Genomic DNA, 27,613 nt, shown 5'->3' with positions numbered 1-27,613 from the left:
CGAAAAATATTAGTTTTATGAATAATATTGCAAAAATATGTAGGTACTCACTTTTAACTTGTTGAACTGATAAATCGTGAACAAATAAATTTCTTGTATCCCATAGTAAATATTTGTCGTAGAAACTCAGATCGTAATTCAAATGTTTAGGATCATGTCCTTTGAAATTAATTGCAACTGTCATGGATGTACAATATGACCCATTTTTAATGTGCTGCTTCAGTGTTTCAAATGAAGTAAACTCTTTTACAACTAAAAAAACCGATGTATATAAAAAAATATATATTTTTAACATGCAATTAAAGAACCCTACTTTCGCCAGGTATTTGGAGTGTGTTCTGTACTTTTGCGATAACATTTTCAGTGAAGTTATTGTAAGGTGAATACAACAAGTTTAATTTCCCAACATCCAAATAAGAATATACATCGTGGAGTGGCTTTATGTCATAGTATGTTGGATAATTGATTATTCGTTTGTCTAGACCTTTTATTTTAGATCTACCGTACGTAATTAGGGTAAATAATAATATGGGAATTAGAAATTCGGTAAGCGTTAGCAACCAACGCCTTTTTCTTCTAACTGTGTGTTTCCATAATATTAACTTTATTTCTTGTAACATTGTAGTAATTCTAAAAATATTAAATTAATTAATTAATTAGGTACTTAAGTCTACAATAATCAAATTGCCAAATAGATATTACAGCATAACCTAATTTAGAAGTACATTGCAAATTGTTTTATAGTTGTTTATTATACTACAAGTAAAGAAAAGTTGTTCATTATCCGTAAGTGATGTGTTTCTGCTAAACCAGTGCGTAACACAAGTCTCAGAAACAAATCTCAAGCAGATAACGCCTACTTTCCTTTAAGTGTAAATTATATTCAGAAATGTCTCCTTGTTTTCATGTAGAACTTAGTACGGATTTTTATTTTAAAAATATGTATATCAAATCGTAAAAGGCAGACATTCTTCCGCTTTATAGCAGTATAAATTTATTTAAAAGCCAACTGTTTGGTCAGTAAGTTAACTGGCGCAGTCAGTATGATAGGTGAAACGTTTTGTACCCACAATAAACCTCCAAAAATCAAGTTGTGAACTTTTATTCAAAAATTGTTAACTCAATAATTGCGCGAACTAGTGGCCGTTGGACCTGGAGAACTCCAAAAACTTCCAATTCAACGAGTCTATCGAAAAAACCTGAAGACCACATTGGCAGACAAAGTACATCTTGTCAGTCTTACAAACTTCTTGCAAAAACCGAAAAACCAATTCTTTGAATTTTTTCAGTCTTAACAAAAATAAAAATGAAAAATGCCAGAATGCCAACCATTTAAACTTGAATATTTACAGATATGAGGTGAATCGTTTCAATTACATTTCCCAAAAGCATGTCAAATCGAATAAATTTACAGTGTTGCCTAATGGCATCGACAATTAACTAGACAAGAGTGACTCAGTTTCGGTGCAAACATGATATGAAATCAAATCTGAGATCTGCTAAATTCCGATTAGTTAAATGGAGATTTTATCCGAGACCAAAAAAAAAACGCATTAACTTCATATCTTTGTTTCATCGAGTGGGTCAAAAGTCGCGGACACGCTCTTTTAATGGATACTAGTGGCATTACTGAACACCAAATAACTTAAAACAAATTTTTTGCTTCTTTTTTGCATGTTCGCAACTTTGGACAGAAAAGTATCATTCCGCATGTGCATTTTTCTTCTTATGATGCTGTGAAGAACTAGAGGGAATTAAAAATGGCCAATGAGGGAACATGTTTTATTATCACTTATTCTGATGTATCAAGTAGTCTATTTGTGAAAAAATAAAAACTAAAATGATGGCGGTCCGTTTACCGAACGCACTGTTTAAAAAAAATCATACTGGTCGATTTTATTTTTGTACATATTAAATTTTGACACCATAGCTACACTTCATTGGTTTTTGAGTAATGACACCATTGTTAATTTTAGGAATTTATTTACTGTTCTTTATCATTCTAGTACCTCTTTAAAAAAATTAGATATTGATGGTGTTACAATTATACCTAGATAAAATTTATGTAAGATAACAATAATGATTAAAATTGATTATTTGTGAAAGTGAGTTTTGAACAATAGTTGCGCTACTTTGTTATCCTTTCCTGTGGTTCTTACTCTTAAATATTAAAACCAATATGAGGAGGTTATGAATCAAAAAAACATAACACTATTATGTTATACCTATTATACATTTTGTCCTACCTAAAACTTTTTATGTTGACATATCATGTTTCCTCATTTCAAAAAATAGGAAAGTAAAACACAATAAAGATACCATTTTGATAATTAAATTCATCACTTACCATTCCAAAAATGAAGAAACTGTGGGAACTGTATTTGGGTAAACCACTCTAGGACAATTATTTATTAAAATTGCACTTTCGACAGAAAGTGTTATCTTATCTTATCATTTATTGGTAAACTCTATTTATATGACATTCAACGATGAGAGGGGTGGACTAATCAGTAGAAATCAGATTTTAGGAAAATAACTTTTTGATTCTATTTAAGGCCATGTCATGTTTCAGAGGGGATATGTTCGTAAGCATTTTTTTAAAATACTAAAACACTGTTATTTGTCTTAAGACGACACATAAAACCTATATTACCTTAAAACCACGATTTTTCATTTTTTTCAAATTTCTTAAATACAAATAATTACTTACTTTTTAAATTAATATTTGTAAGTTCTCATGAGTTTAACTATGAAGACGTACTTACACAAATCTAAAAAAATTACCCGTCATTTATTACTCATCCTATGGGTAATCATCAATCATACCTCGAGGGTAATATAAAAAATAAAAAATATATTTTTTTTAATTTTAGATGCAAGAAGCTTTAATAAGAGTTTCGATAATTGTACCTACAAATTATGACGCTATGGCAGTGGACCGTACTAATTTTAAAGTGAAATGTAGTAATCTTAAGAGCATTAAGGATGACGAAAAATAGGTAAAGAAACAGCACACAATTTTAGAAATCACGTCCTGGTAAATGGCAATGGCAAACGAACACCGAGAAAAATTAATCTGTTACAAAAAAAGAATATCTGACGATCGTGGCTTCACTCTATCCAGTCACCTCGCGGACGCATTGCTGCTGGACTATCAATTTGATTTTGATGTTATTTGCTGAAAAAGCAGTTTCAACTATTTAGCAGACGTCTTGTCTCGGGAATCTGTACCCGAAATAAATACTATATTCTACTTCAGTGCATTGTAAAATTTTACAACTAAACATTTGCATTTTTTGAAGTTTCTGGTGGGTTTTATTAGTTCAACATTTGTCGCTGGTATTTAACTTAACACAGAGTTCTTTTCCTATACAGAAACTCTCAATTTGTGCTTTATTTCACTCCAAAAAATTCAAATGCGCTGTCAAAAAATTCTACTATGAAATGAAATGGGATTTTTGCGCATCACAAACGTTATAAACGTAGTTACAATAGGAGCTTCTTATTTGCTTTCGTATTAGCTAAATTAACACTTTGATAAGATAAAAAAGTTTTAACGTACGGTATAAACATAAAAAACGTTTTGCGCAAACTATATTATCGATACGTCAAGGAAAACTATTTCAGTTCATCTGGAAAATATATTCTTTAGATTTGGAATCCCGCACGTGATCTGTGGCGAGGGTTTTTACATTCATTTTACAATACAGACCAATAGAACAAAAAATATTTATTTCAATCTAGGACCCCCGGCGATGTTTTAGTTCAGACTAATGAATAATGATAAATGTTTTTTTCATCTAGTTGATGATGGAATTCCTTGTTTCAATGCTTATTGTACAATGTGTTCAAAAATGATTGTTCATCAAGTCGACTTTGGAAATCAAATTCAATGGTCCGCTTGATCCAAATGACTATTGTATGTCATTTCTGTAAAACCTTTGAATTACCTTTTTACTCATTATTTTGCATTTTTCGGCAGAGTTATGTCAGAGTTTGTTTTGATTTGTATTTTATATTTTCCTAATTTTTGTTGTGTATTTTGACGGGCATTTACAATTTAAATTAAACAGCATATTACATTCAAATTTCATATGTGACTTGATGAACAACCATTTTTGAACACATTGTAGTATTAAATACAAATTTGATTACTAATGAGACCATTTCTTTTCTTCTTTTGTTTTTTAAAACGACAGAAACAACGAACAATAGAGTCATTTGGACTAATTTGGACAGCGGCATCAGAATTCCAAAGTTGATGGACAATTATTTTTGAACAGAGTATTTGACATCTTCGTATAATGATTTTTTATTTTGACAAATCATTCTTTTGCATATTTTTAAACATATTTTGTACTTGTTTTCAAATTGTAAATTTTTCTGCGTTATTTGGATAGGATTGTCACTTATACCTAACACCAACTAATACCTAATACACCAACGACGTATACAGAGAAACATTTCTGAAAAGTGTATAAATATTGATCTCAAATGGAAAGTGTGAATTTGTGTTCTTTATCTAAGGTTCATGATTTCACTAACTCAAACCAATGCTAGACTCTTCTTAAAATGTAATTAAATAATGCACTTTTTCTCAAAAAGACACATTGCCGCAAAATTCACACAATTAACAAAAATTTAATATTTCATAAACTTTAAAGTGTTGAAATATGTAAATTTTTAACAGAATTAACAGTTGTAAAATGTGTAGTTTGCTTCTGTTTATATGCCCTTTTAGATGGGCGTTTTAAAAAAGCTATTTTCTAATTACTAAGGACATCAGGTTTTCAATTAGGTATGTTACTTTTATTCCTATTTTTTTACTGCGCTGCGTCCGCTCTAGAAGCCGCAAAACTAGGGGTAAGTTGTCTTTCTCACACTTAGGTCAGTTAAAAGAGACAGCAAACTTTCGCAAGCCCAACTACGTCACCCACCCAAAACATATCAGTGACTCTCAACATATCTTTGGGATTTAAAAATCATTTTAAAATTGAAATTCACAATTAACATGAATGTTTGCTGTTAATAGTAAACATTTTGTTTATGGAGGTGACTACGCAAACATACAAAAGACATATTTATTTAACAACAAGAAACAATAACAAAAAATATCAAAGTGGCATCCCATAGCTTGAGAACGATTGGTAGACCCTCCCATTTTCCGCTACGATTGACGGTTTGTATTTTGTTTCACTCATTCACATAGTAATAACAAAGACAAAACTAATAGCAGATGGGAAAGTATTAATAGATACATTTATACAACATTCGGCCAAAATTAAAAAAATTATACTATACTTATATGTATAAAAGAAGCACCCGACAGGTGGCGTTTCATGCCACGTTTGTCTCACCATCGACTATACTTATAGTTGTGTAAATTTTCAGTGTGTACATAACCTTACCATACTAAAAAAGCTGTAGTTCATGAGTTTTTTATTATTTATTTCAGTATAAATAATGTATTTTGGTACATTTTCAGACAAATATATTCTTTCACACTTTACAATTTACTTTAGTTATTACTATACACCAAATTCCGATTTCCACGATCCAATTCCTGGGCAGCAAAATTGCTGCATCTCCTCTTCCATCATTTAATTCCTTCCTTTCTTCGCAATCGTCAACAAACATCGGCACTCGGATTTCCTGCTGCTGTTGGAAAATGAATAAATTATGGGGGCTTCCTTGTCCAAACCTGCAATGTGGACGGTTTTCAACTTTGTGCTTTAGAAAATGTGATCTCTGCTGTCTACGATCTATTGTTTGTTCCAGTGTCGAGCCACATATAACTTGTACATGGGAGTTCAAGGCAGAATAACGCCCCTTTTTGGTGTTTTTCGACAGAGCCCGCGAAACGAACTGCAAACGGTTCCTTCAAGCCGGGGTTCGATAAAAAAGTAGGGTTTCCGAAGTGCCGTTGATCATAAATAGTCTCAAAAGTCGTTCGTCATTAGCACTATCTTCAGTTTCACTTGAATTTTCAAGCAGTTTTAAATAAATCGTTCGCCAAAGGGGCCAATATTTGCTCCCGCCCGCCATTTTCACATGAAATTGCAAATTTGACAGGTCGCAAATCAACTTACGACTGCTCGAAAGGTGTCGCAGCCGACAGTAAAATGGCGGTTTCAGTAATTAATATACCATAACAAGCTCTCTCCAAGTGAGCAACTTTCCGTTCGCTTACCACCTCAGCTACGGCCTCGGTGATTGTAAATGTAACGCCTGCGGCGCCATTTCTGTACCGTTGCTAAACAATAATGCACCTAGAATTGTCTCTGACTAGAGTTCCTATATTGGGAGAGTTGGGACAATGAATGTCAATTTTCGAAATTTTGTTTCATATACGTCGGTTGGAATGTATAAAAAAACAAATTGGGATAGAAATCAGTGGTGTTACACTTGAAATTTGGCGAACAGCCAAATAAATTTGTCAAAAAATGTTTCCATTTTTCGTCGACTAACTGCGTTTAGAAATGGTTTAGACTGGCAGTCGTCGTTAATTCTCAGTTTTTTTTATATAAACCCCAAATTTTAAAAGAGATTTCTTTGTAAGTACAAGAATTTTACGTCTAAATTCTTCATCATAAACATTTTTTTCTTAAATTTAAGAAATGGTAATCATCGATGAAAGAAAGAGAAACTGGACCTTTCCTGCCAAGTTTTATGTTTATTATTAACAAGCATTTGGAAAAGTGGATTGTCGAAATAATGTTATGTACAAAATTTATGAAATTTTGGGAATTTTTCTATGCATTTACAAAATACGTAGGTACTTGAACCCAAAATTGGTTCTAATTTTTAGGAAAGTTGAACCTGTCTACGTGTACTTTAGCTACTGTTTCAAATTATAAAGTTATTGGGAATTCACGATTTTGTTACGTTTTTCATACGAGAACATCTTCAATATCATTTTTTAGAAAATTTAAAAAGACGTCAGGAAATATGAAGGGTTCTTGATGACCAATTTTTGGAACGAGATGTTTAACTAAAAATTGTGATTGAAAGAAAAGCATTTTTAGCATTGAAATATGTTTTAAGTTATGTATTTAATATTAAAATAAATATTGAAAAATTTCGGAAATGTGAACATTAATATTGGTAGGTAATCTATTATTTTCTTTTTTTAAATAGTAATCCCAAAATTTCTACGTTTTCTACTTCCCTGATTAAATTTGACGTAAAATTATGTCATTTTATGCATTTGACAAAAATTATAACCTTGAAATTATTTTCGACATAAACCTCTGACATAAGTTACTAACAAAAATTTTAATAAAAAAGGATAGAAATATATACCTTATCCACATAATACAAAATTGGCTCGGTTTGACGTTTAGTGTCCCAACTCTCCCAATAAAGGAACTCTATCTCTGACTACCTATAGAGACGCTCTCTCAGTCACAATGAAGCACTTGAAAAATTAAAGAAATCGCTCACCCCCTTTGCACAAATTTCATAGTGAAATGCTTCTATGGTCCTTTTGAATCAGCTGGGGGCTGTTAATAAGGCTACAATAGGAGGAATCTCGAACTCGCTTTCGGGGCGTCGATCATAAAACTGTCGGCCCGACCGGCTTAGGGCGCTTAAAAGTCTGTGGTTAAGCTGATGTCACAACAAAGAATGTATTTGTGATTTACAACATTGCCTAGATTGGTCTTATTTGATATTTGTATGCCCAAAGAAGATGTTCTCAATTTGTTTTATTTTCAATTTGAAGTGTTTATTTAATGAAAAAGGAAAAAACTTATAAAATACAGGTAAATCACGATAAAAAGAAACTAATTCAAGGCGTTCTCCGGATTATCAATTTTTCGAATTACTGAATTAGTTTAATAAATTAAATTTTAATATTAATTTAAGATTCGATTAACATATGGTCGAATTAAAAGATTTGACTGTATAATTGGGGACATCTATTTGAGATACGTCATAGCCATAGAATATAGTAGTTATAGAAAATCAAGTTACACGTAATTCACCGGTCGTCAAATTTTCGATAGTGGCGCCATATCTTAGTAGTATGAGGAACTAAAATTGGCGGCAAATTTAAATATTTTATTATTATTTATACAATTTATTTTATTTTTTAATTTTATTCACAATTTAAACAAATCGGTTAAATGTGTTTAATTGCAAAATTTCGATAGTATTCTAAATATAGATAAACGATAAATACAATGAATGAAAATAATTTATTAATGAATTAACGTTTCACAAATTATGAAAACATCAATTATAAGGGACAAATATAGTGTTTGGCTTTCATATATTATTTTGACGACTTCCTCACCCTCAAAAAAACGATCATTTAAGATTATTTTGCAACTTGGAAAAAAATAAGGAACTAAATAAGTAAATTAGGACTCTAATAAGGTACTGTTGGACTCAGATGACGGCTTGTACATTCGCCAACATGTGCCTAATTCTGTTTTCACAAAGAAGCAGTGCTTTTAATAGTTCGTGTAAACATTTCTTGTGTTTTCGTGTTAACAGTTCTTGTGTTTTCGTGTTGGTAGGAGACTACTTTGATGGCTTTACAACAAATTTACCTATATGAACTTATTATACGTAAGAGGTTTTTCTGTTTTTAGTGTATGAACTCCACTTTGGTGGATTCGGTAGTTCTAACTTTGCTTGAAACCTTGGATTTATACACCTTAACGGGAAAAAGGGAGTTAAGATTGGTTTTTGAGGCATTTGTACGGATGAATGAATGAACGCGTGTATTAAATAAGAAACACTATGTGCAAGATAGAAGTCTTAAACGGTGTCGTGTCCATCATAGATGTCCACTTAAAAACTGAAATTTTGTAAAAATTCCCGAAGTTATTTTTCGTGCCCAAGTCGATTTGTTTTTGGGTAGCCCACAGAAGTAAAGAAGCACTGTTTCCACCAGAATCATGTGTTCAAGCCACCCAGAAGTTGTTTAATAAACGTTGTAGGTTGTCTTTTAATTGTATAATATGTCCATACCCGAGCTGGAGATATGTATTACATAGTATTTTTGGTGGTAAAAAATCCCGACTTACCAAATTTTAGCCTTCAAAAATTCAAAACTTAAAATGTTTTTGAGGTTACGTTAGGAATTATAACACCAACAAACGAATCCAAATAAGAATATAAATAGAAAATTACGAATACAACACGTAGCAGACTAATTTAAATTTAAAATTGAAACATTTAACATTGAAAAAAACTTTTGACAATGTTGAATGTAATGTGACCATAATGTGACATTGCGCGCCAAAGGTTGCTTAATATTTTGCGTTTTTGGATAAATTTGTGGATTTAACTTGAAATCACAATACCAAAAGATGGCATGAGTAGTTTCTATTAACCATAGATATATGACAAGAGATCCAGTCATGTGGCTACATAGTTCAGCAAGACGTACCTTCTATTGCTGTCTCTCTCACTACATTAAATACGTATTAGCTCTATCCTTTAGCGAGGTACCAAGATTTGATTGGTGTACATTTCGTTGAAACGATGATGTATGATATATGGTGTCACAACTCCCTTTAATTCCCCATATAAAAATGTCAACCATAGATTATAGATATTTTATTTATAGATAAATAAAATTAACTAGATGCTCTCTGATGACGACTTTTGAACTATGTCGAAAACAGTAACGAAATTTTCGTAATTCCACATTTAATTGACATCTAATAAATTGTTTAACAATTTTGCGTGTTCAGTGTTAATTGCTTACATTAGAGACAATCACTTTAAACGTACGTGGTGGTAAATACTAGCTTTGACTTTGGTTCTGCTATTTTTCGTGGTATAAAGTGTTTATTGTTGGAATTTGAAAGTGGATAAAAAGTGAAAAAGATTTAAATTTTCATTACAAAGTGTTATCAAACAGTTGTCTAATTAAAGACTATAGTAATGGATCACAGCGAACACAGAGTTGGGTTCAAGTAACCAATAAATTAGTGAAGTTTGTGAATTTTAGGTTAGAATTTTTCCACTGATAAAATCATGAAATACTTCAATAAATCAACAAAACTACAATTAAGATTAACAACTGCTAATACACTTAAACGTAAATTACGCCAAAAGGTATGCTTTTCAATGTCTTTGTAATAATTTTCCAATAATAAAAGTGAACCAAAACGTTATTCGTGTTTTCCTCGTCATCTCTAATTTGTCAACATTCGTTTCTTCCACCAAAGATACAACAGTCATTCCGCATTGGCAATGTAATAATTGTGAAGCCTCAAAATTCGTACAACGCTCAAAATATCCGAATAAACATTTTCCCGCCATTTATGGTTACTGTTTTCTACCTAGCTCAGTGGCGCCCCCAACAGTAACTTTACTTCCGAATAGTGGCTGTAGATTGGCGACTCTGCCACTAGCGGCTAGCCCCTGCCGGTCTACAAATGTTCGCTCAGTCGAAATGTTGCGAGCGAGGTCGGAACAGTACGAACGGAGACCATAACGGACTTCTCATTTCAGCTGGGCATATTGGAATAGTGGTTTTTATGGAAATATGTTGCGCGTGGCTGGGGCTTCGCCCCAGTTAACTAAAAGGAAACAAACCCCACGACCAATTAAACTCGAAAACGTGGAACTCGAAACGTGGAATAGTGTTTATGTTTATGAACTGTACGCCACCCTAGCTCCATAAAAAAACACTATTCCACGTTTCGAGTTCCACGTTTTCGAGTTTAATTGGTCGTGGGGTTTGTTTCCTTTTAGTTAACTGGGGCGAAGCCCCAGCCACGCGCAACATATTTCCATAAAAACCACTATTCCAATATGCCCAGCTGAAATGAGAAGTCCGTTATGGTCTCCGTTCGTACTGTTCCGACCTCGCTCGCAACATTTCGACTGAGCGAACATTTGTAGACCGGCAGGGGCTAGCCGCTAGTGACTCTGCCGTTCCCACCACAAATTGTACATTCTAGTTGCTGGTAATGTCACGTAAGCACTAATTGTATCGCGTGGAGGGAAATTCAATCCTGTCTAGTATTAGACAATTCTAATATCAAATATATTTGATGAACAAAAACACAGTTTTACACCCGACACACGAAACTTTGAGTTTTACATGTCGCATTTCAAACTGAGGATTTCCACAAGGTTATCAGCCTCAGTTTGAAGAGGATCTTGTAAAACTTGAAGTTTGGTATGTCGGGTGTAAAACTGTGCTTTTGTTCATCCACGTGCGTGACGCACGTGTTCAACAGACAAAAATTCTGCGCCTGGGGATATAATAAAGTGTCGAAGGGTCGCGACATATTTAATAGTTTCATTGATTCTGTGTCCCATCACAACCAGAGACACAGTACTCAAGTGTGAACCGTTGGAGACACATGCGCAAACAACAAATTTTTTAAATGATTGAGACAGTAATATATTTTATCATTTTTATCTTTCTTGATTGCTTGTCTTGTCAGCGCTTCGGTGATGTTACCACTAACTAACATCCCTACTCTCGGCTTTTTTTTAAAGAGTGAACATCCCCGTTGTTATCTATGTGAAAATACAGTAGTAACAGTGCATGAGTAGAGAAACATTTAACATTTATAATCCTTTACATTTAGAAAATAAATAAAATGACCTATCTAAATTTTCCGCTATTGTTAAGTTAGTTCGTTCTCTCAAGGTTAGGTAGCGCTTTCGCTAAAGACGAGGGGTAGATAGAGAGATTCGCTTCTCCTTCTATCTTATTCCATGTAGGTCACCTATCTATAGTTCATGATTGTGTATGTGAAAAAGTGAGGTTATAGTTTATTGTTTTTGTCTGCAAAATACACCTAAAGTGAGTAGAAATCTCCATCAAAACAATAATTTCAATTCCAATCTTTTAGTTGAGTTAAAATGAATGATACGAAAGTGTAACAGTAAGAATTATGTCTTTCAGAATATTACAACAGCTCAGGCAAAGTTACTTAGGTTAGTGTATCAAATTTTGGTGATTTTTTTATTTATAAGACAAGGAAGGAAAAGTACAAATGTTTTAAAAATACTTCAACAAATAACACCCACTTCTGATAAAAGTTTTTGTACAAACTTTGATTAGTTATCTTTACATCTATCAACTGGAACAAAGTTAACATTTTTATTTTTGCAGTGTATGGTCGAGTGAGCTCCAGACTGAACAGTTTGGAAGTTAACAATTACTTGAGTCAAGGTAAATTATACATTAAATTTTATGTTATTGGATGAATGATGAGTTGGCATGTAGTTCAGTTAGTGTAAATGGGAATAGTTTATTAAATTGTTAGTGGTTTCTATTTCAAATCGTCCTCCTAAGTATTTAAGTATTTAGATAATTTGAATAAACTGATTCAGCCGAGTCACTTAATCTTAATAATGAAGTATACGACCGTGATAACACTCCTGCTTTGTAGGTTGCCTATAATTATCCAAAATTATGGAGTTTAATTCAGGCAGAGGTCTTCAAACGCTATAAGTATTAAGTACTCACCTATATCTTAGGCGTAACAAAGTAACTTAGTGTAATGATAATTGAAGCAAAAGTCCGTAGTGGGTCCGTAACACTATTACAAAACAGTTTTTATATTATTTAAGAATTGTTTGATGGAAATGGTTGGTTAAGGCAAAGGTGAAATATTGTTAATTATTTAATATTCACAAAAAGTTTTAGAAATTTATTTGTCTAGTTTGGCATTTGTTGTTTCTGTGATAAACTAATTGTTAAACATTTTATTTACTTTAAAATATCGTCAAGTGACTGCAAATTAAGCCCAAACAAGTTGTGTTAGTGGTAAAATTATCCTTACAAAACCTGAGAAACTCAAGCGATCATTTATGGTAAACGTTTTCATCAAGATTTGAAGTTTTATGAAAAGAGGTAAACTAAGGTTTTTGTGATAAAAATGTTAGTCGGTTACTGCTGGTTAAATTAAGGGAAACTAATACTAATCTGTGCAAAAAAAGATAATCTGTATCATTTTTAATTTCTGTAAAGTCTTGAACCAATCTTTTTTGTGTTGTCTTTGGCATTCATTATTGACATGATTAACAAATTGTTAATTTTGTCGCACGCACGGATTTGGGAGCCGACGAGCGCAGCGAGGAGTGCCATAATGGAGTAAGTGCAACAAAATGCCTTGTAAACGAGATGTCATACAGTATTTTTTCTACTTTGCATCTTTTTTACCAAAAAAAAATAATTTCGAAATTTAGGAAATTGTCGTAAAACTAGGTTGACAATATTATCCAACTAAATTACCCTGGTTTTTAGTGTAATTATTGTAGCTTTCCGTTGGATATTATGATACGCAAATCGCGTATCTATTATTAGGTCGTAAAATTGCTACTAGGAGACGTATTATGTCTATAAGACCCGCAATTTTTTTAACTGCATTTTTGAAAAATTCATAAATATAGGTTACCTTCCTCAACGATTAAATGATTTCATGATTTCTTTCAATTGATTTAGGTCAATTTTTGTATTTCTTATGTTGTTTATGCTGTTTGCTTATTGTCATCAGGTCATCACATAATTGCTTACACAGACCATTAAAAATACGCTAAACGTTTTATGTAACCTAACTTTTGATTTGCGCTTGTTTTTACACTTGCATCTAGGATATTTTCTTGCATATTTTTGGGGCATATATCTCGTAGAAATTGTGTTGTTTTCTTCACTTTTTACAGTGAAATAATTAAATTTAATATTTATGTCGAATTTTTAAGTACTCGTATTGACTCCATCAAATGATTCGCGGTGGAGTTGCTGTGGTTATGGTATGGTTTACTATGGTAACGACAATGCTCATGAATAATTTGCATTGTTGCTGAAATTAAATTTTAAACTGAAATATGTTTTTAATTAATTTATGTTTTTAGATAGACAATTCAATTATCTTTAAGGGACAAAAACATAAAGTAGGGCGTTCCATTTAACTTTTTAAAGTTATTCAACTTTTTACAAACTTCTTAATTTTTTTGCATTCTTCATTGCAATGCGCCAATCAATTGATACTGGATTTCAGTCTGAACTCTCATTTTTAAAGTGGTGAAAGTCCGACTTTTCTAGGAGTCTTAGTTTCTGAGTTTTTAAAAAGAGCTTGTTTTTATTAAAAAAATAAACATTACAAAAACTAAGCAAAATCAACCAAAGTTTGAGTCAAAATTATCGGTGTTAAAAGCTACATCTAAAAATACAAAAAAATTAGGGTGTTTCATTTAAAAAAACGTAAGTTTGTATTGTAGTTCATTTCCGAATTAACCTGTATATTTAAAAATAACTTAAGGTGAGGCAAGGGGATTAGGTATGGCTTAGGAAGAAAAAGTTATTACTTTTCTAACATTTAGAGGTGACTAATAGACTTTACCAACTCGCTGGGACAGCCTGTATATATTTTCAGGGCAATTAAAAATATCGTTTTATACGAGTAGGTTTTCGCGCGATGAAAAATAAGCGAGAAAGAAAGAATCGTTTCCTTTTATCACTGAATCTTTTCAATCATCAAAAACCTGACAAATATTTGAACAATTTTCACACAACTTCCACAAAATAAAGAATTAACTACTTTTTAGACTTTCTGTTCTCACTTTTGTCTTGAGCATCGAAAATTACTGAGGAATTTTTTCAAGTTTGTGGTAGCTATTTTAAATTTCTCAAATTTTTAGATTTTCTTCACTTAAGATTCTTGCATTTTTTTCAAATAGTGAACAAGTTGAATTTAATTTGATTTTGTCTTCTAGTTTTCGTCGCCGGTAAAAACTCTAAAATTGTTACTTTACAAAGATTTTACCAAATTACGAAAATATTTTATTACTAATCTCTTTATTTCAATATCTATTACATGATCAGGAATTTTTTTCTCTGAAATATTTTGTCGTTGATAGGAGTGTATATAAAGTAATTTGCCCATATTGTATAGGATTAAAAGAAGATTAGAAAGACAGATAACAAAGTATTACAATAAAAAATATAACATTTATAGACACCATGTATTTATTCGCTAGTTGTTGTACAAATAACATTAAAAATGTCGTTACTATCGTTTATTTTTGCTCATAAAGTGCTTGTGTTTTTTGTTGTAGCAACAACAGCATTAGGAATTTCGACTATAGTTCTCGGAGTTAAAAATGCTGATTTAAAAACACAACTCGAGGAAAAAACTACAACTGCATCAGAAGTTAATAAAACAACTTCTATAGTGACTACAACAACTACAAAAATACCAACAACAACAACTACAACTGCATCAGAAGTTAATAAAACAACTTCTATAGTGACTACAACAACTACAAAAATACCAACAACAACAACAACATCAACAACAACTGCTACTACTACCACTACTACTACAGAAGCTCCTCCAGACATGTCCAAATACCGCCTGCCAGGAAATGCCATACCTACGATTTATGACCTCTACCTTTATCCCGACTTAAAAACAGGACTTTTTAAAGGAAAAGTTACCGCTCAAACGGATATTGTTGCGACAACGAATGAAGTCATTATGCATAACAATAAATTAAACGTGAATCAAGTTTTGATCTATGATCAACCAGGAACTTTTGAACTGGATCAGAAATATGAACTACTAACTGTGAGAAAATTAGACGGATCACAATTCCTAAAAGGTAGTTCTGTTAACATAACGGTCGATTTTGACGGAGATATGAAGAACAGAATTGTGGGGCTGTATAAAAGTTCGTACACAAATCCGGCAGGAGAACAAAGGTAGGACTTTTTTATGTAATAGTGGTTTTAAACACGAACGAGCGATGCGAGAGTGACAGAATTTTCTTGTTACATTATACAAGCTATTCCCGTCTAAATCCTACTATCTCCCTACTGTGTATTGTGAATTCTAATAACAATATTTATCTAAAAATTCATAAACGATCATAATCCGTTAAATCTTACATCTTGCACATTAAAAATGTTTTAAGATGGTGGAAAGAATGGCAGAATTTTGAGAAGAACTTGTTTATTCAATAAGAAATTGTATTTCTACGTGCAAATAAGAGGGAATGAATTTCACGTCAGCACCCGAGAGATTGTCCGGTACTTTTGAATCACCCTATATAGTAAAGATCTCAGCTATTTAATCCCAGCTTTACTATTTAAAAATATTTGAAAATGATAAAGTTTTCAATTTTGAAAGGTAAAGATGCAAATCCAAAAAAGTTAAGTTAAGTGTAAATACAGGGTGTTTCACATAACTTTACGCCTAATGTTCGCAACTAAATATACAAAAATTACAAAACACTCGATACAACAAATACATATTTAATTAATTTCTGGAAATCCATGGCGGTAGTTGTCAGACTAATGACTATTTCATTGATAGTCATAAATTTATGTTTTTCACAAAAAATTATCATGTGTTCTATCAAGAGGCGGCATGAATATGATTCTAATCTATTTATCTTAATCACCAACTAACCAAAAACGTAATTTTTCGAAAGGGTGAACAAACTAGAGAAGTCTATCCAATTTTTCAAAATTTGTAATCGAGTTTGTATTGGAATAGGTATTGTTCGTGGCATTTTACAGGCGCAGGTCTCGTAAAATTGTGTGAAACACCCTGTACAAATTTTAAAAACGATTACATCTCGATACAGCGAAAGCTGATTAAAAATCGGGTAATTCCGAAGCACATTAAAAAATCTAGTTTTCAATTTAAAATTAAGGTAATTACTAGTGTAACCGCAATTTTGAATGTATTTTTCGTTGAGCACGACCTAATGGATAATCGTTGTAACCAAATTTTCAGAAAAATACATTATTAGAACTTCCAATACTTCTAATGTTCGCAGCCGTTCGAAGCAGAAAGAGACAGTAAAAGAAAAATCTTGTTGCTTGAGTTTTATACAAAATTTTTATTTTAAACGAAACGCAAGGATAAAGCTTATTTTAAATGTTTTTCACTGCGTTTTTGGATTAGTTGAGTTATTTTAAGGAAGTTTTTAATTTGATTTTAATTTTAAGGTTAATTTTGGACTTTGGATCTGTATTAGCATTCCCTACACCTATCTGTGATAATTTACAAGTTATGTTGTTTTTTTTTGACATTGTAGAAAATTTCTAACCACAGCTATTTTTACATAGTTGGTCATGAAAACATTTCTGATTAAACAAACGTCAAACTCTGTTCAAAATTGTGTTATCCGTTCTGTCAAAACAAAGTAAATTCATTGAATGTTGGTTTAAAAGACTTTAATTTCTCACATTTTTTCTCTTGTTTCCTTGGCAATCTATGAGAAAAGGCCTATGACTAATGAATTTTTCAATCCTAACAAAAAGTTATTGTAATTTGAAAACTATTAAACATAAGTATAGGAAATGCTAATACAGATCGGTGCAGAATTAAATTCTCTACGCTTCAATGAAATAAAACTTGTGGCATTTCATTTGAAAAAATTGAGATATGGATGCTTAAAGTTCTCAAAACTTACCTTTAAATATTAAGAGCCGGTTTACAGAAAGCGAAATTAAGATTTAATTCAAAATTACACTAATTCGAATTAAGTTGCCATTTAGAATGCATTGACAAATGTCAATTTAATCGCGATTAAAATTTAAATACAATTAAAATGTTTTGTAAACCAGTTCTTAGAGTTTGTAATTCTGTTTTTAAAAATTGAAATATTATTTTAGAAATTTTAAAAATTTGTATATGAATCGAATACAAAAAACGATAGCAGGATGCGGTTTTGACCGAAATTATTTGTTCAAAAAACGGACCCTAGAATGTGTTACTCGTTTTTCTCTAGAACTCCTACTTTCGGCGGTCCCGGACATCCAAAATGCAGCACCCTGTGCACAATAATTCATTAAAAAAGATACAAGTTTCAAAAAGATGGAATAAACAAAATATTATTATTATAGGAAATTTAGAATTAAATATAAGGTAGTCTTCGTAGCTCCTTTTATGAAACTGAAGTAGGTAAGCTAATTGATAATAGATAAAAATGAGAGAGTAAGTGATGTCAATAATAATAGTTTACGATATATTTCTGATCAATCATCGGATTTACTGATACTAAAGCTATTATCAGACAATTTGAAATAAATTTTACTGTAGGTAATCAAATAAAAGCATTAATTTTCCAAACATTCTTTACCTGCTAGGAGTAATTGAAAATTTTATTATGATAGAGATGATAAGATTAAACCCTCAACGTTAGTTGGATTTTTACTAGTTTTTTATTATTGTTTTTGTTGCGTTTTTTTTTTCAAATAATATTAGTGTTCAACGAAAAACTAAAGTAGATTCTAGGATCATTTGTCTAGTACTAGTGGTAATGACTAATGAGACTGTGCTTTGTTTTTTCGAAGATTGTCTAATTTAAAAAATAAAAATTAAAGTCAAATTGAATTATACATTTCTGGGACAAAACAATTGAGTTTTGTTAAATAACCTTACTTTTTCACAGAGACACAAGGTTATCCGAAAATGGGCAACAAATAATGGAACTTGTTTTATTTTTTATTGAAATCTTTTGTTTAACTTGCTTTGTTGTCTGTGTGTCTGTTTCATATTTTTGGAGCCAAATTTGAAAGGGTTCCCGTTGTCCTAATGAACTGAAATTTTGCATACTTACTTAATCTGCATGACAATGCAATCCTATGTGCTTACATACCTTCTAAAGGGGTTAAATGGGGTTTTGAAGTTTTAGGTTATGTTTACAAGTGGGTTTTTGATGTGGACCTACAATAACTTGTACCAACATTAAAGGTATGTTGATCATTGGGAAATATAATAATACCTAATTATTTTCATTACGTTTTGTTACAAACAAATGTCGCTAGTTTTTTAAAATCCATTTATCTTGGACGATAGAGTAGGTATAGACACAAAACAAAGGTTAGAATGTGCTTTCAATACTAACAGCTGTTTTATATCATATACCACTAAACAAGTTTGCACAAGTCAGCAAAATAATGGTGTTACAATGATGCGGCGAAACTAAATCTTTTAGTTTTAGAAAAAAAACTTTTATTTAAAAGATGCACTAAAAAGTAAAAAATAATGCTTTTCTCTCAGAGGAGAATATTTTTGCTTATAAATTAGGATTTTAAAATTTATAAAATTACATTCTTAAATTGAGCACTGCTCCCAGTTTTTGTTTTTTTTTAACTTTTTTGTCACACCTGTATTATAACTTTAGCTACGTGTTTATAATATTATAATCATCAAAATTTCTTAAATATTCCGATATACATGTATAAATAAATTCCAGTGATTTCTGCAAACATAAACAGTGTTAACCAATGTTTTTGTATTATGTTTCAAACTTACCAAAGTATTAACAAATCGCGTATCACTTTGTCGTACTATTCGTATGGCATTACATACATCTATTTCCATTTCGATTTCATATTTTTGTATTACGTATGATAAAATAAGGAAGATACCAATCGTTTCAACTCCATCACTAATCAAGAATTAATTAAATAATTGTACAAAATTGCATTTCACTTACCTGCAGGAAACTATAATCTGGCTGTGTTTCTTGATTTCACAAATTAATTTTATAATGCTGATAGCTGTTAGTGTCTGTTTTGTTTGGTTTTTATATTCATAAAATGAAATATTCTTCTTACATACGACCTTTAATTAAGTTAAATTGTTCAAAATTTTTGACTATTATTATGGAGAAACTTACAGTTTTTGTTCGTTTTCCATAAACCAGCAAAGCTATTTTACTTAAAACATAATAAGGTGTGTCAGTGCGATTTAAAATTTGGACGTTAATGACAAAGTTACTTGTTTCTTCTCTGAAAGGCCAAGCCTACATTTGAATTAATTTTTGTGTTAAAAAATTAATACTTACATTTTGTTGCAATTTATTCAAAAATACTACACAACTCGTTGATTCGTGGGCAACCATTAGCCAAAATTTCGATTTGAAGTTAGTTTTTGGTTGTGTTGTGATTATATATTTTTTGTTTTTTCCGTATCCATCAACTAGAAATTTGTTGAATGGGCATTTAAATAATTGTTAAAAATACCAACCAAAAGTTGGACAGTCCGAGTAATTTTTTACTTGTAGACAAGACTGAACAATCTTGTCGAATTCGTGTAGTTTTTCAACATATTTCAGTTGTTGTTCCAGTTTGTGTCTTTGATTTTTTGTTACGATTTGAATATTTTCTTCAGCATTAATTTCAAATGGAAACCGTTCATCCATTAAATATTCCATTACGATCAAATGAGCTAAAATGTAGTGGCCCTAAAACACGAACACAGTCACAGAAGCATACAAAATGATTTTACCAATTGATTAATCATTCCAATTCTTTGCTCTCGTAGATTCTTTGCCAATTCGTAAAAATCAACTTTGTTTTCAATTTTAAGCATTTGAATTGCCAAGTCGCTTAAAATTAAAATTCCTGTTCTCGTGCCAGCAAAACTAGAATTATTTAATTATTTTTTATTGCAAATAATTTTTCTTTGAAAATCTACCCGGAGTGAATTAAAATTGGAGCTGGAGTCGTTTCGTAGCTAATTCTCAGTTTTTTTAAAATGGGTAACACATTATTTGAAGTAAACGAGTCTTTCACTTGTAAATGTTGGATTGTTCTTTCACAGTCATTATAACGTACTTCCAGTGTACGTTTAATATAATGTTCAAAGTTTTCTTCTTTGCTTAAAAATATTAGAATAGACGCACATTCAAACATACCGCCTAACTTTTGTGGAAAATATTCAGCAGCCATTCTCTGAAAAAAATAACCAAACATCTTAAAGCCTTCAACTGGTTCGTACTTTCTTATTTTCGGTGAAATTTGTAGTCATTACAACTGTTTCGATTTGTTCTTGCCATATCATTCTCCAAAAGTCTTTGACTGTGTAAAATTTTGGACCTGGACACGCAATGTAAGCCTTGGGACGATTGTACCCCTAAAATTTTATTTTTTTGAATCAAAGAATGTTAAAAAATTATTTACATCAATGTAACTAGCATTTATGTAATCGCCTTTTCCAACTCCTTCCATGTCTTTAAGAATGACTCTGTTATAATCATCTGAAAAGAATTTCTCTTTATAATTTTATACTAAGTATCGACTCACAAGGTAGATGCTTGTCGTTTTTATTTTTATTAATATTGAATTTTTTTAAAGCGGTATCTGTCGTTTTTTTAGTCACAAGAGGAAGAGCCTGTAGATAATTTACATTAGTTTTCTCAAAATCATACAAATGTTGCACTCACAGAGAATTCTTCTTTTATTTGTTCACATTTTATTTTGTCGATTACGGTGTTTTCAAAGTCATTTCTTCCAATTGAAGTATTCTAAAAGTAGAGAAAGTAAAATAGTTATTAAGTATACGAGTGCGAAAACACAAGCTTAAAGTGCGAGGGCTGTCGTTATGCAACGAGCGTAAGCGAGTTCCATCTAGACACCCGAGAACTTTAAGCGATTTCGTAGTGTTATTCAAATTTTTTTGTTGGAACATTTTAATTTAAAGCACATTGCAATGGGAAGCGTATTTTAAAATATTGAAAACAAGCATTAATTTAATACACGTTGCCATGGGAAGCGTGTTTTAAAATAGTGAAAACACGTTGCTATCGGAAACGTTTTAAAATAGTGTTTATGATCTAGGATTCAGATATTAAAAAGAAGGCTTAAAATGTTACCAACAAAAAAAAATAACTTTCGTGGTGAAAAATACTAATAGCATTTCCGAAGGAAGAAAAAATTTCAATTTCCTTAATTTACATTCCAAACTTTGTTAGATAATGTTTTTATGTTTTTTTATGTCCTGCTTTTTGGTCTTTACTTATTCTAATTGTTTTTTTTATAAATTGTAGTTTCATTGTGTTGTAACAAAAATACGGATTTTTCTAACGTATGGTCTGGTTTATCATGTAAAATATTAGTTGTTTCAAAACTATAAAAACGCCAACGTCACATTTTAACAAATTATTTTTTCAAATTAGATTGATAAAATTTTTAAATACTTATTAATGATTAGATCTCTTATTGAAAGTATAAATTACATTAGCTATTATTTGTGCATGATTTTATAACAGCTAATTTTGATAAAAAATGCGACGTTGGCGTTTTTATAGTTTTGAAACAGCTAATGGGTATGTATACGAACTAAAAAATAGGAACATTTGTTTGTTACAAAACTTAATGAAAATCATTATAATAAGTGAGTGAATAATGGGCTTTTCACACACATACCGTGACGTCATAATGCCCAACATACCGTATGTGTTGATATAAGATGCAGTATGAACAAATTGAAAAACTCGTTTTAACCTAATCTAAATATTAACACCCTATTTAACTTCTTTAGAGGTCGTTTTACTAAAATTATTGCATTGTCACGGAGATTACGTATGTGTGCAAAATTCCAGTTCATTCGGACAACAGGAACTTTCTTAACAAAGCTTTTAAAAAATGTTGTCATTTTCTGTATTTTGTCTCTCTTTTAATTTATTAAAAATAAGTCTCTCGTATACATTTGATTTACTTACCGTTTTTTTCAATATTAAACTCTCTTCTAAAATGTTTGTTTCTGTAACTTGATTTTCTTTATCTTCAACTGTAATTTTGGTTAGTGGAACATTTTCTATATTTGTGTTCAACTCTGTTTTCTTTTTCTTATATAATGCTGCGATCACAAGAATTCCAATAACCAACAAACAAAGACCAAGCACCGTTAGGAAAATTCGTTGGAATATAAATTGATTTCGGTGTAGTTTGAAATAGCATTCATCTGTTGCTTGTAGTGCAGCACTTTTTTTACAAATGCAACCTTTTTTTGGATGGCATAATGCACAGTCTAAGTCACATTTCCGCCGACAACTTAAACCCCAGTAGCCGGCTTTACAAGCTGAAAAATTTATTTTTACCATAGAACATATTATGTTTTTTCAGTAAAACACTTTTAGTACAAGCAGGCTCTTCGTAACCCCATGCACATCGGCACTGATCTTCTACACAAAGTTTGTAATTTTCACAGAATGGATAATTTTCTCCCAAAACGTCACCACACGTTATATTGGATTTTTCATCTAAGTATCCAGGTTTATTTCGGAAGTAATAGTTGTCGTTTTTGAAATTTTTTGCTTTGCATTTGCATGTCTGATTGTCGATAGTCGCTTCCTCTATGTAGAGGTTTTTCTTAGCATAATGACGTAACATAAAATCTATTATTATTATTAGTGATAATGATTTATTAGTGGATTAGATTTTCTTACGATTTATGCAGTCAGGTGGATCAATGTATAGGCTTGAGTAATTTACACTTCCCGTTACAACACATTTTATAACGTTTTCTTTACTTAATGTTACAATTTCTGATTGAACAATTCTGAATAAAATTATTACGAATGTACTTCTCCAGAGGTACATTTTAACTGATAGATTAAGCTCTTAAATTTATTAATATAATCTGATAATATGGATAAGGTGTATGTGAAATATTTGATAATTTTTATTTATTTGTTAACTATTAATCTGAATCAGTTTGCACAAGGAACTTTTACACTACTGTTATTTATAATCACTGATAACTTTTTAAATCTGCATTTTTGAAAGCATGTTACGAGTAGGTTTTTACTTTTTTATTTTCTTTATTGGTGTATTTTTGTTTATCATTATCTTTAAAATAGCTTCGTTAGCAAATAATGAAAAATGGGAAAAATGTAACAAATGGAATATTATGGTATATGTTTTTAAAAGCTTTTATTTAACTTGCTTTGTTGTCTGTCTGTTTCATATTTTTGGAACCAAATTTGCAAGGGTTCCCGTTGTCATAATGAATTGAAATTTTGCATACTTACTTAATCTGCGTGACAATGCAGTTCTATGTGGTTAAATACCCCCTAAAGGGGTTAAATGGAGTTTTGAAGTTTTAGGGTATGTTTACAAATGGGTTTTCGATATGTACATACCGTAACTTATGCCAACATTAAAGATATGTTGGTCATTGGGAAATATAATAATACCTAATTATTTTCATTACGTTTTGTTACAAATAAATGTCGCTATTTTTTTTAAATTTATTTATTTTGGATGATAGAATATAGACACAAAATAAAGGTTAGAATGTGCTTTCAATCCTAACAGCTGTTTTATATCATATACCACTAAACAGTTTGCACAAATCAGCAAAATTATGGTGTTACAATAATTAGGCAAAACTAAATCTCAGAGAAAAATAAAAAAAATGTTTTTTTAGAAAAAACTTTTATGTAAAACTTATAAAAGCTTTGGAAACGATAGTAAGTTATAACAATACGGCATTACATAATTACTTTCTTACATTTTTTATAAGACAAACATTTTATTATATTTTTTAGTACATACGAAGTTACGAAAAAAGTTTTTGGTAATTGCAAAATACATTTCCTACGAAAAAATCAACTATCAGAAATAACACTCTGTATGTGTTAAGTAATTTCATTTAGCGCATCATCTACTTAATACAACGATCTTAGTGAAGGTCAGCTTGTTCAATGTCGAGGTCATTTTATTGTAATATTACATGCCTAATTAACTCTCTAACCAGACTTTGATTTCTTAACATAAACATGGAGAATTTTCGTGAAAAACTATATTCTAGGTCCTGTACTTCTGTAGTTGAAAAAACTGCCAAATTTTTTATTTACTTAATGGTAATAGATTTTAATATTACGAGCACATAGTGTACCATTAATAATAAAACATTGAGTTTCATTTTCAAATAAAAACACTTAAAGAATTTGAAAAAGACTGAATTTTCCTTATTTATCTATATTTTGTTGTTTCGTTTGTGAGATATCGTTCCCATGATTGTTATCTATTGTGACTATTTACATTTTTAAAGATGAATATTTACAGCCGGTAGCTATGTCAATAAAATAAAGAAAAATAAAGTAGTGTAGGAGTTGAAAGATTGTCATTCAGTTACTAAGATTGTCATAATTTGTTTCTGTTTTTTTTAATTGTGTGCAAACCCTTTTCCTTAATAAGTTAATAACTGTGTATGTACTTTATTATTTTGGAGATAACATTTAATTTAGTGTGGGATCTAAACTATTTTTGGAACTTAATATTGTACAACATTCTGATTGTAACTACAATATAGTATTACCGTACGATTTTCTCAAATTTTGATATAGTTATCTATGAGAGTTATGTTAACACGATGTCAGTTATGGTATAATAATAATCAATTCTGATAGCACCTCAGTTTTTCTTTAAAAGATTGTCAAACTGGGACGAAATTACTAAATAAAGTTGAAAATTACATTATGTTACTACTTTTTAAACATTTTACGTTTTTTTAGGACTAATTATTGTACTATTCCTTTATTATTTAGTTATTTCGCAAAATTTGATTACAAACAAGCCCTAGATAACCAAAAAAATGTTAAAAACATTTAAGTCTATCCAATTATTTCTCCAATGAGGCGCGACATTCCGGACAGCCTGTATATTAGCTGTCTCAGAACTATAAAAACGCCAACATCGCATTTTCTCTCAAAATTAGTTGTTTTAGATTATTCACGCACTTTAAGGAAATGGTGTCCGATGTAATTTATAATTTCAGTGAGAGATCTAATCATTAATAACTATTTTATAATTTTATCAATAGTATTTAAGAAAATAATTTGGAAAATGCGACGTTGGCGTTTTTATAGTTTTGAAACAGCTAATAAGTTGGTACATTTTTGATGTGAGCACAAATTTCATAAAATTTTGATAAAACTGAGTAAAAAATCAACATATCTACGGTCTACCTATTACTCGTAGATCGCAGTTAGTTTGATTTTGGACGAGACTCGTTTATTTTGCAAGATCTTGTCAAGCCACATCTAAAAATCACAAATATGTGTGGTCGAAATTTCCTCAGAATAATCAAAGAAAAAAAGATTTGGGCGAAAATGCATTATTAAAATCGAAAAATTTTAATCACTCTTTGTACCGAGATTTAGAAATAAAATTAAATTTGTATAGCATATGTCTGGGAAATTAAACATTTTGTTTTAACCTTGGAGGGAGAAACTTGTGGAGGGAGCATAATCCTGAAACCGTGGTCGTTGCAGAAACAGCTTTTATGACCTTCTTCAAAGTTAGCGCGCTAATTTCTTCCTACTAGGGATTTTAAACCAGCGTATAGTTATTAATAATACGAGTGCGAAAACACAAGCTTAAAGTTCGAGGGCTGTCGCTATGCAACGAGCATATGCAAGAAATTTTAAAATCTCTGAAATCTTCTTTTATAAATCTAGCCATGTATTAGACATCTGTTTGCATCGTCAGGGGCGATCAGCCAGACTTCAGTTTGTCTGTTCTGAGAAAAAATAAATTTTCTCCCTATCATGTGAAGCTTGTACGAGAACTTAGGAAAACTGAATTTGGACGCAGACTAGAGTTTTGTTTCTTTATCAGAACACAAATACAAGTTGGCAATAACTTTCTTTAAAAATTTTTATTGTGATGAATCTAATTTTCTAACAATGATAATGCATAACAGTCATCACTATGGTCAAAAAAATCCACTGTGGATAAGTGAAACACATTTCCAATGAATTGTTTTTGTGAATGTTTAGTGTGGCATCTAGCATCTTCGTGAATCGCATAATCGGTCCATTTTTCTTCCAAGAAAAACAAGCAGGAGGGCAGCATTTAAACCACCTTTTTCCTTAAAAATTATTTTTGTCTCCTTGTTTATTGTTGTAATACCGTTGTAATTTATGCTTTTGTTTACCTATCTTAATGTCTCATTCTTTCATACATTTTGTATTGGAGTTTTACCGGGAAGACCTCTACTTTCTCTATAAACCGATCAAAAAGTCATTCTATCAGTAGCCTGCTGTGAAAATTTAAAATGAAATTACCTCAAACGTAAACTCCTAGATGCCGTGAATTCGTGACACAAATAACACCCTAACGCTACACCACTCGTAAATGGTGTTTATGGGGCAAAACTGAATTCCAACAATAATTTAATTTCCTATTAATTTTTTTGACATTTTTCCTTTGACATTAGGCTTGAGTTTCGTAGACATACGTCCTTTAATTTCTAAGCTTAGTGATAGAAGGATTTTTTGATCGCTTTGTATTATTCCGCGAGCACTGAATGACACTAATGATCGTTCTCTGCACTGATGTCAGTGTGACATAAGATGATAGAAAACTTGGATTTAACTTTCAAATCCTAATTTAAATCGGATCAAATGTGTAAATGAAATACAGTCTGATCCAGAAATAAATACTGAGCCTGTTGGCAGTACTGAATTCAATTTTTAAAGGATACCAATGGAGTACTCCTCCAGCTAACAACAATTTAACAATCTTGTAGTGTTGTACGTCAAATAAATGTCAAAGATAACCCAATCCGTTTGCAGTGTTGCAAATTATGAACAAAAATACTTTCAAATCTGTTGCCAACAGACTCAGTATTTCTGGATCAGTCTGTATGTTTTTTGGTTGCATCGGCAGATTGTCAGGCTCTTTATTTTATCTGAATTTCCCTGTATAGGATTTAGATATTAAAAAGAAGGCTTAAAATGTTACAAAAAAAAATATTTAACAAATCTGTTTGAAACAAAAAGTACAAAAATAATATGACGGGTCAGAATAGTTTTTTCTACAAAAGGTGTTTGTAGGACGCTAAGAACCTAACATTACTGGCTTTATAGGGCAACT

The 27,613-nt window shown here is 31.1% G+C and overlaps 3 protein-coding genes and 1 long non-coding RNA gene across 18 annotated transcripts in view; 1 reads left to right on the top strand and 3 right to left on the bottom strand.

The window, feature by feature from the left end:
* Positions 1-620, bottom strand: part of LOC655486 (uncharacterized) — a 29,992-nt gene extending 29,372 nt beyond the window's left edge. For all 8 annotated transcript variants that reach the window (XR_010335029.1, XR_010335030.1, XR_010335031.1 and 5 more), the window contains exons 1-2: positions 314-620; positions 52-252 (exon numbers count right to left, since the gene is read on the bottom strand). Coding sequence is in view for 4 of the 8 variants with exons in the window: in XM_015984258.2 (XP_015839744.1) it covers positions 52-252; positions 314-620 (508 nt within the window). In the remaining 4 variants the exon portion in view is untranslated. The remainder of the gene's footprint in view (positions 1-51; positions 253-313) is intronic.
* Positions 621-11,631: 11,011 nt separating this feature from the next.
* LOC661399 (aminopeptidase A) overlaps positions 11,632-27,613 on the top strand; it is a 50,183-nt gene continuing 34,201 nt past the window's right edge. Inside the window, exons 1-5 of one of the 4 annotated variants that reach the window (XM_064358123.1) lie at positions 11,679-11,782; positions 11,832-11,916; positions 12,095-12,154; positions 15,043-15,195; positions 15,259-15,688. In XM_064358123.1, the coding sequence (XP_064214193.1) occupies positions 11,874-11,916; positions 12,095-12,154; positions 15,043-15,195; positions 15,259-15,688 (686 nt within the window). In that variant the 5' untranslated portion in view covers positions 11,679-11,782; positions 11,832-11,873. Of the gene's footprint in view, positions 11,783-11,831; positions 11,917-12,094; positions 12,155-15,042; positions 15,689-27,613 lie in introns of those variants that run through there. The other 3 variants (XM_064358121.1, XM_064358122.1, XM_064358125.1) reach the window with 3 other exon arrangements.
* Positions 14,935-15,383, bottom strand: LOC135266823 (uncharacterized). The gene is made up of 2 exons (XR_010335020.1): positions 15,259-15,383; positions 14,935-15,201 (listed from the first exon to the last, which is right to left on the bottom strand). It is a non-coding gene; the product is annotated as an uncharacterized LOC135266823 (long non-coding RNA).
* On the bottom strand, positions 18,327-23,822 carry LOC103312542 (receptor-type tyrosine-protein phosphatase alpha). 5 transcript variants are annotated; one of them, XR_010335019.1, is made up of 17 exons: positions 23,176-23,821; positions 22,861-23,124; positions 22,450-22,808; positions 21,172-21,252; positions 21,032-21,119; positions 20,909-20,985; positions 20,727-20,861; positions 20,424-20,680; positions 20,235-20,370; positions 19,974-20,190; positions 19,792-19,925; positions 19,624-19,749; positions 19,441-19,568; positions 19,257-19,392; positions 18,724-19,203; positions 18,598-18,674; positions 18,327-18,538 (listed from the first exon to the last, which is right to left on the bottom strand). XR_010335019.1 is itself a non-coding variant. In XM_008193408.3 (15 exons), exons 1-15 carry the CDS (start codon positions 23,327-23,329, stop codon positions 19,126-19,128), a joined length of 2,370 nt encoding a protein of 789 aa, XP_008191630.1. In that variant the 5' UTR covers positions 23,330-23,821; the 3' UTR covers positions 18,327-19,125. The 5 variants fall into 5 exon arrangements, 2 of the variants coding, with proteins under 2 accessions (XP_008191630.1, XP_008191632.1); XR_010335017.1 differs by having other exon boundaries at positions 18,598-19,203; XR_010335018.1 differs by having other exon boundaries at positions 18,327-18,674.

This window comes from Tribolium castaneum, chromosome 7 (assembly GCF_031307605.1).
Source record: "Tribolium castaneum strain GA2 chromosome 7, icTriCast1.1, whole genome shotgun sequence".
Lineage (NCBI taxonomy): Eukaryota > Metazoa > Arthropoda > Insecta > Coleoptera > Tenebrionidae > Tribolium > Tribolium castaneum.
This window is presented reverse-complemented; position numbering and strand designations above follow the sequence as displayed.

Bases quoted from the DNA above. Each gene is read 5' to 3' on its own strand.
- LOC103312542 (XM_008193408.3), bottom strand. From the start codon at position 23,329: ATGTACCTCTGGAGAAGTACATTCGTAATAATTTTATTCAGAATTGTT. The intron at 23,125-23,175 runs GTAAGAAAATCT...TAATAATAATAG, and splicing joins TCCACCTGACTGCATAAATC to ATTTTATGTTACGTCATTAT. The intron at 21,120-21,171 runs GTGAGTGCAACA...AATTATCTACAG, and splicing joins AAATAAAAGAAGAATTCTCT to GCTCTTCCTCTTGTGACTAA.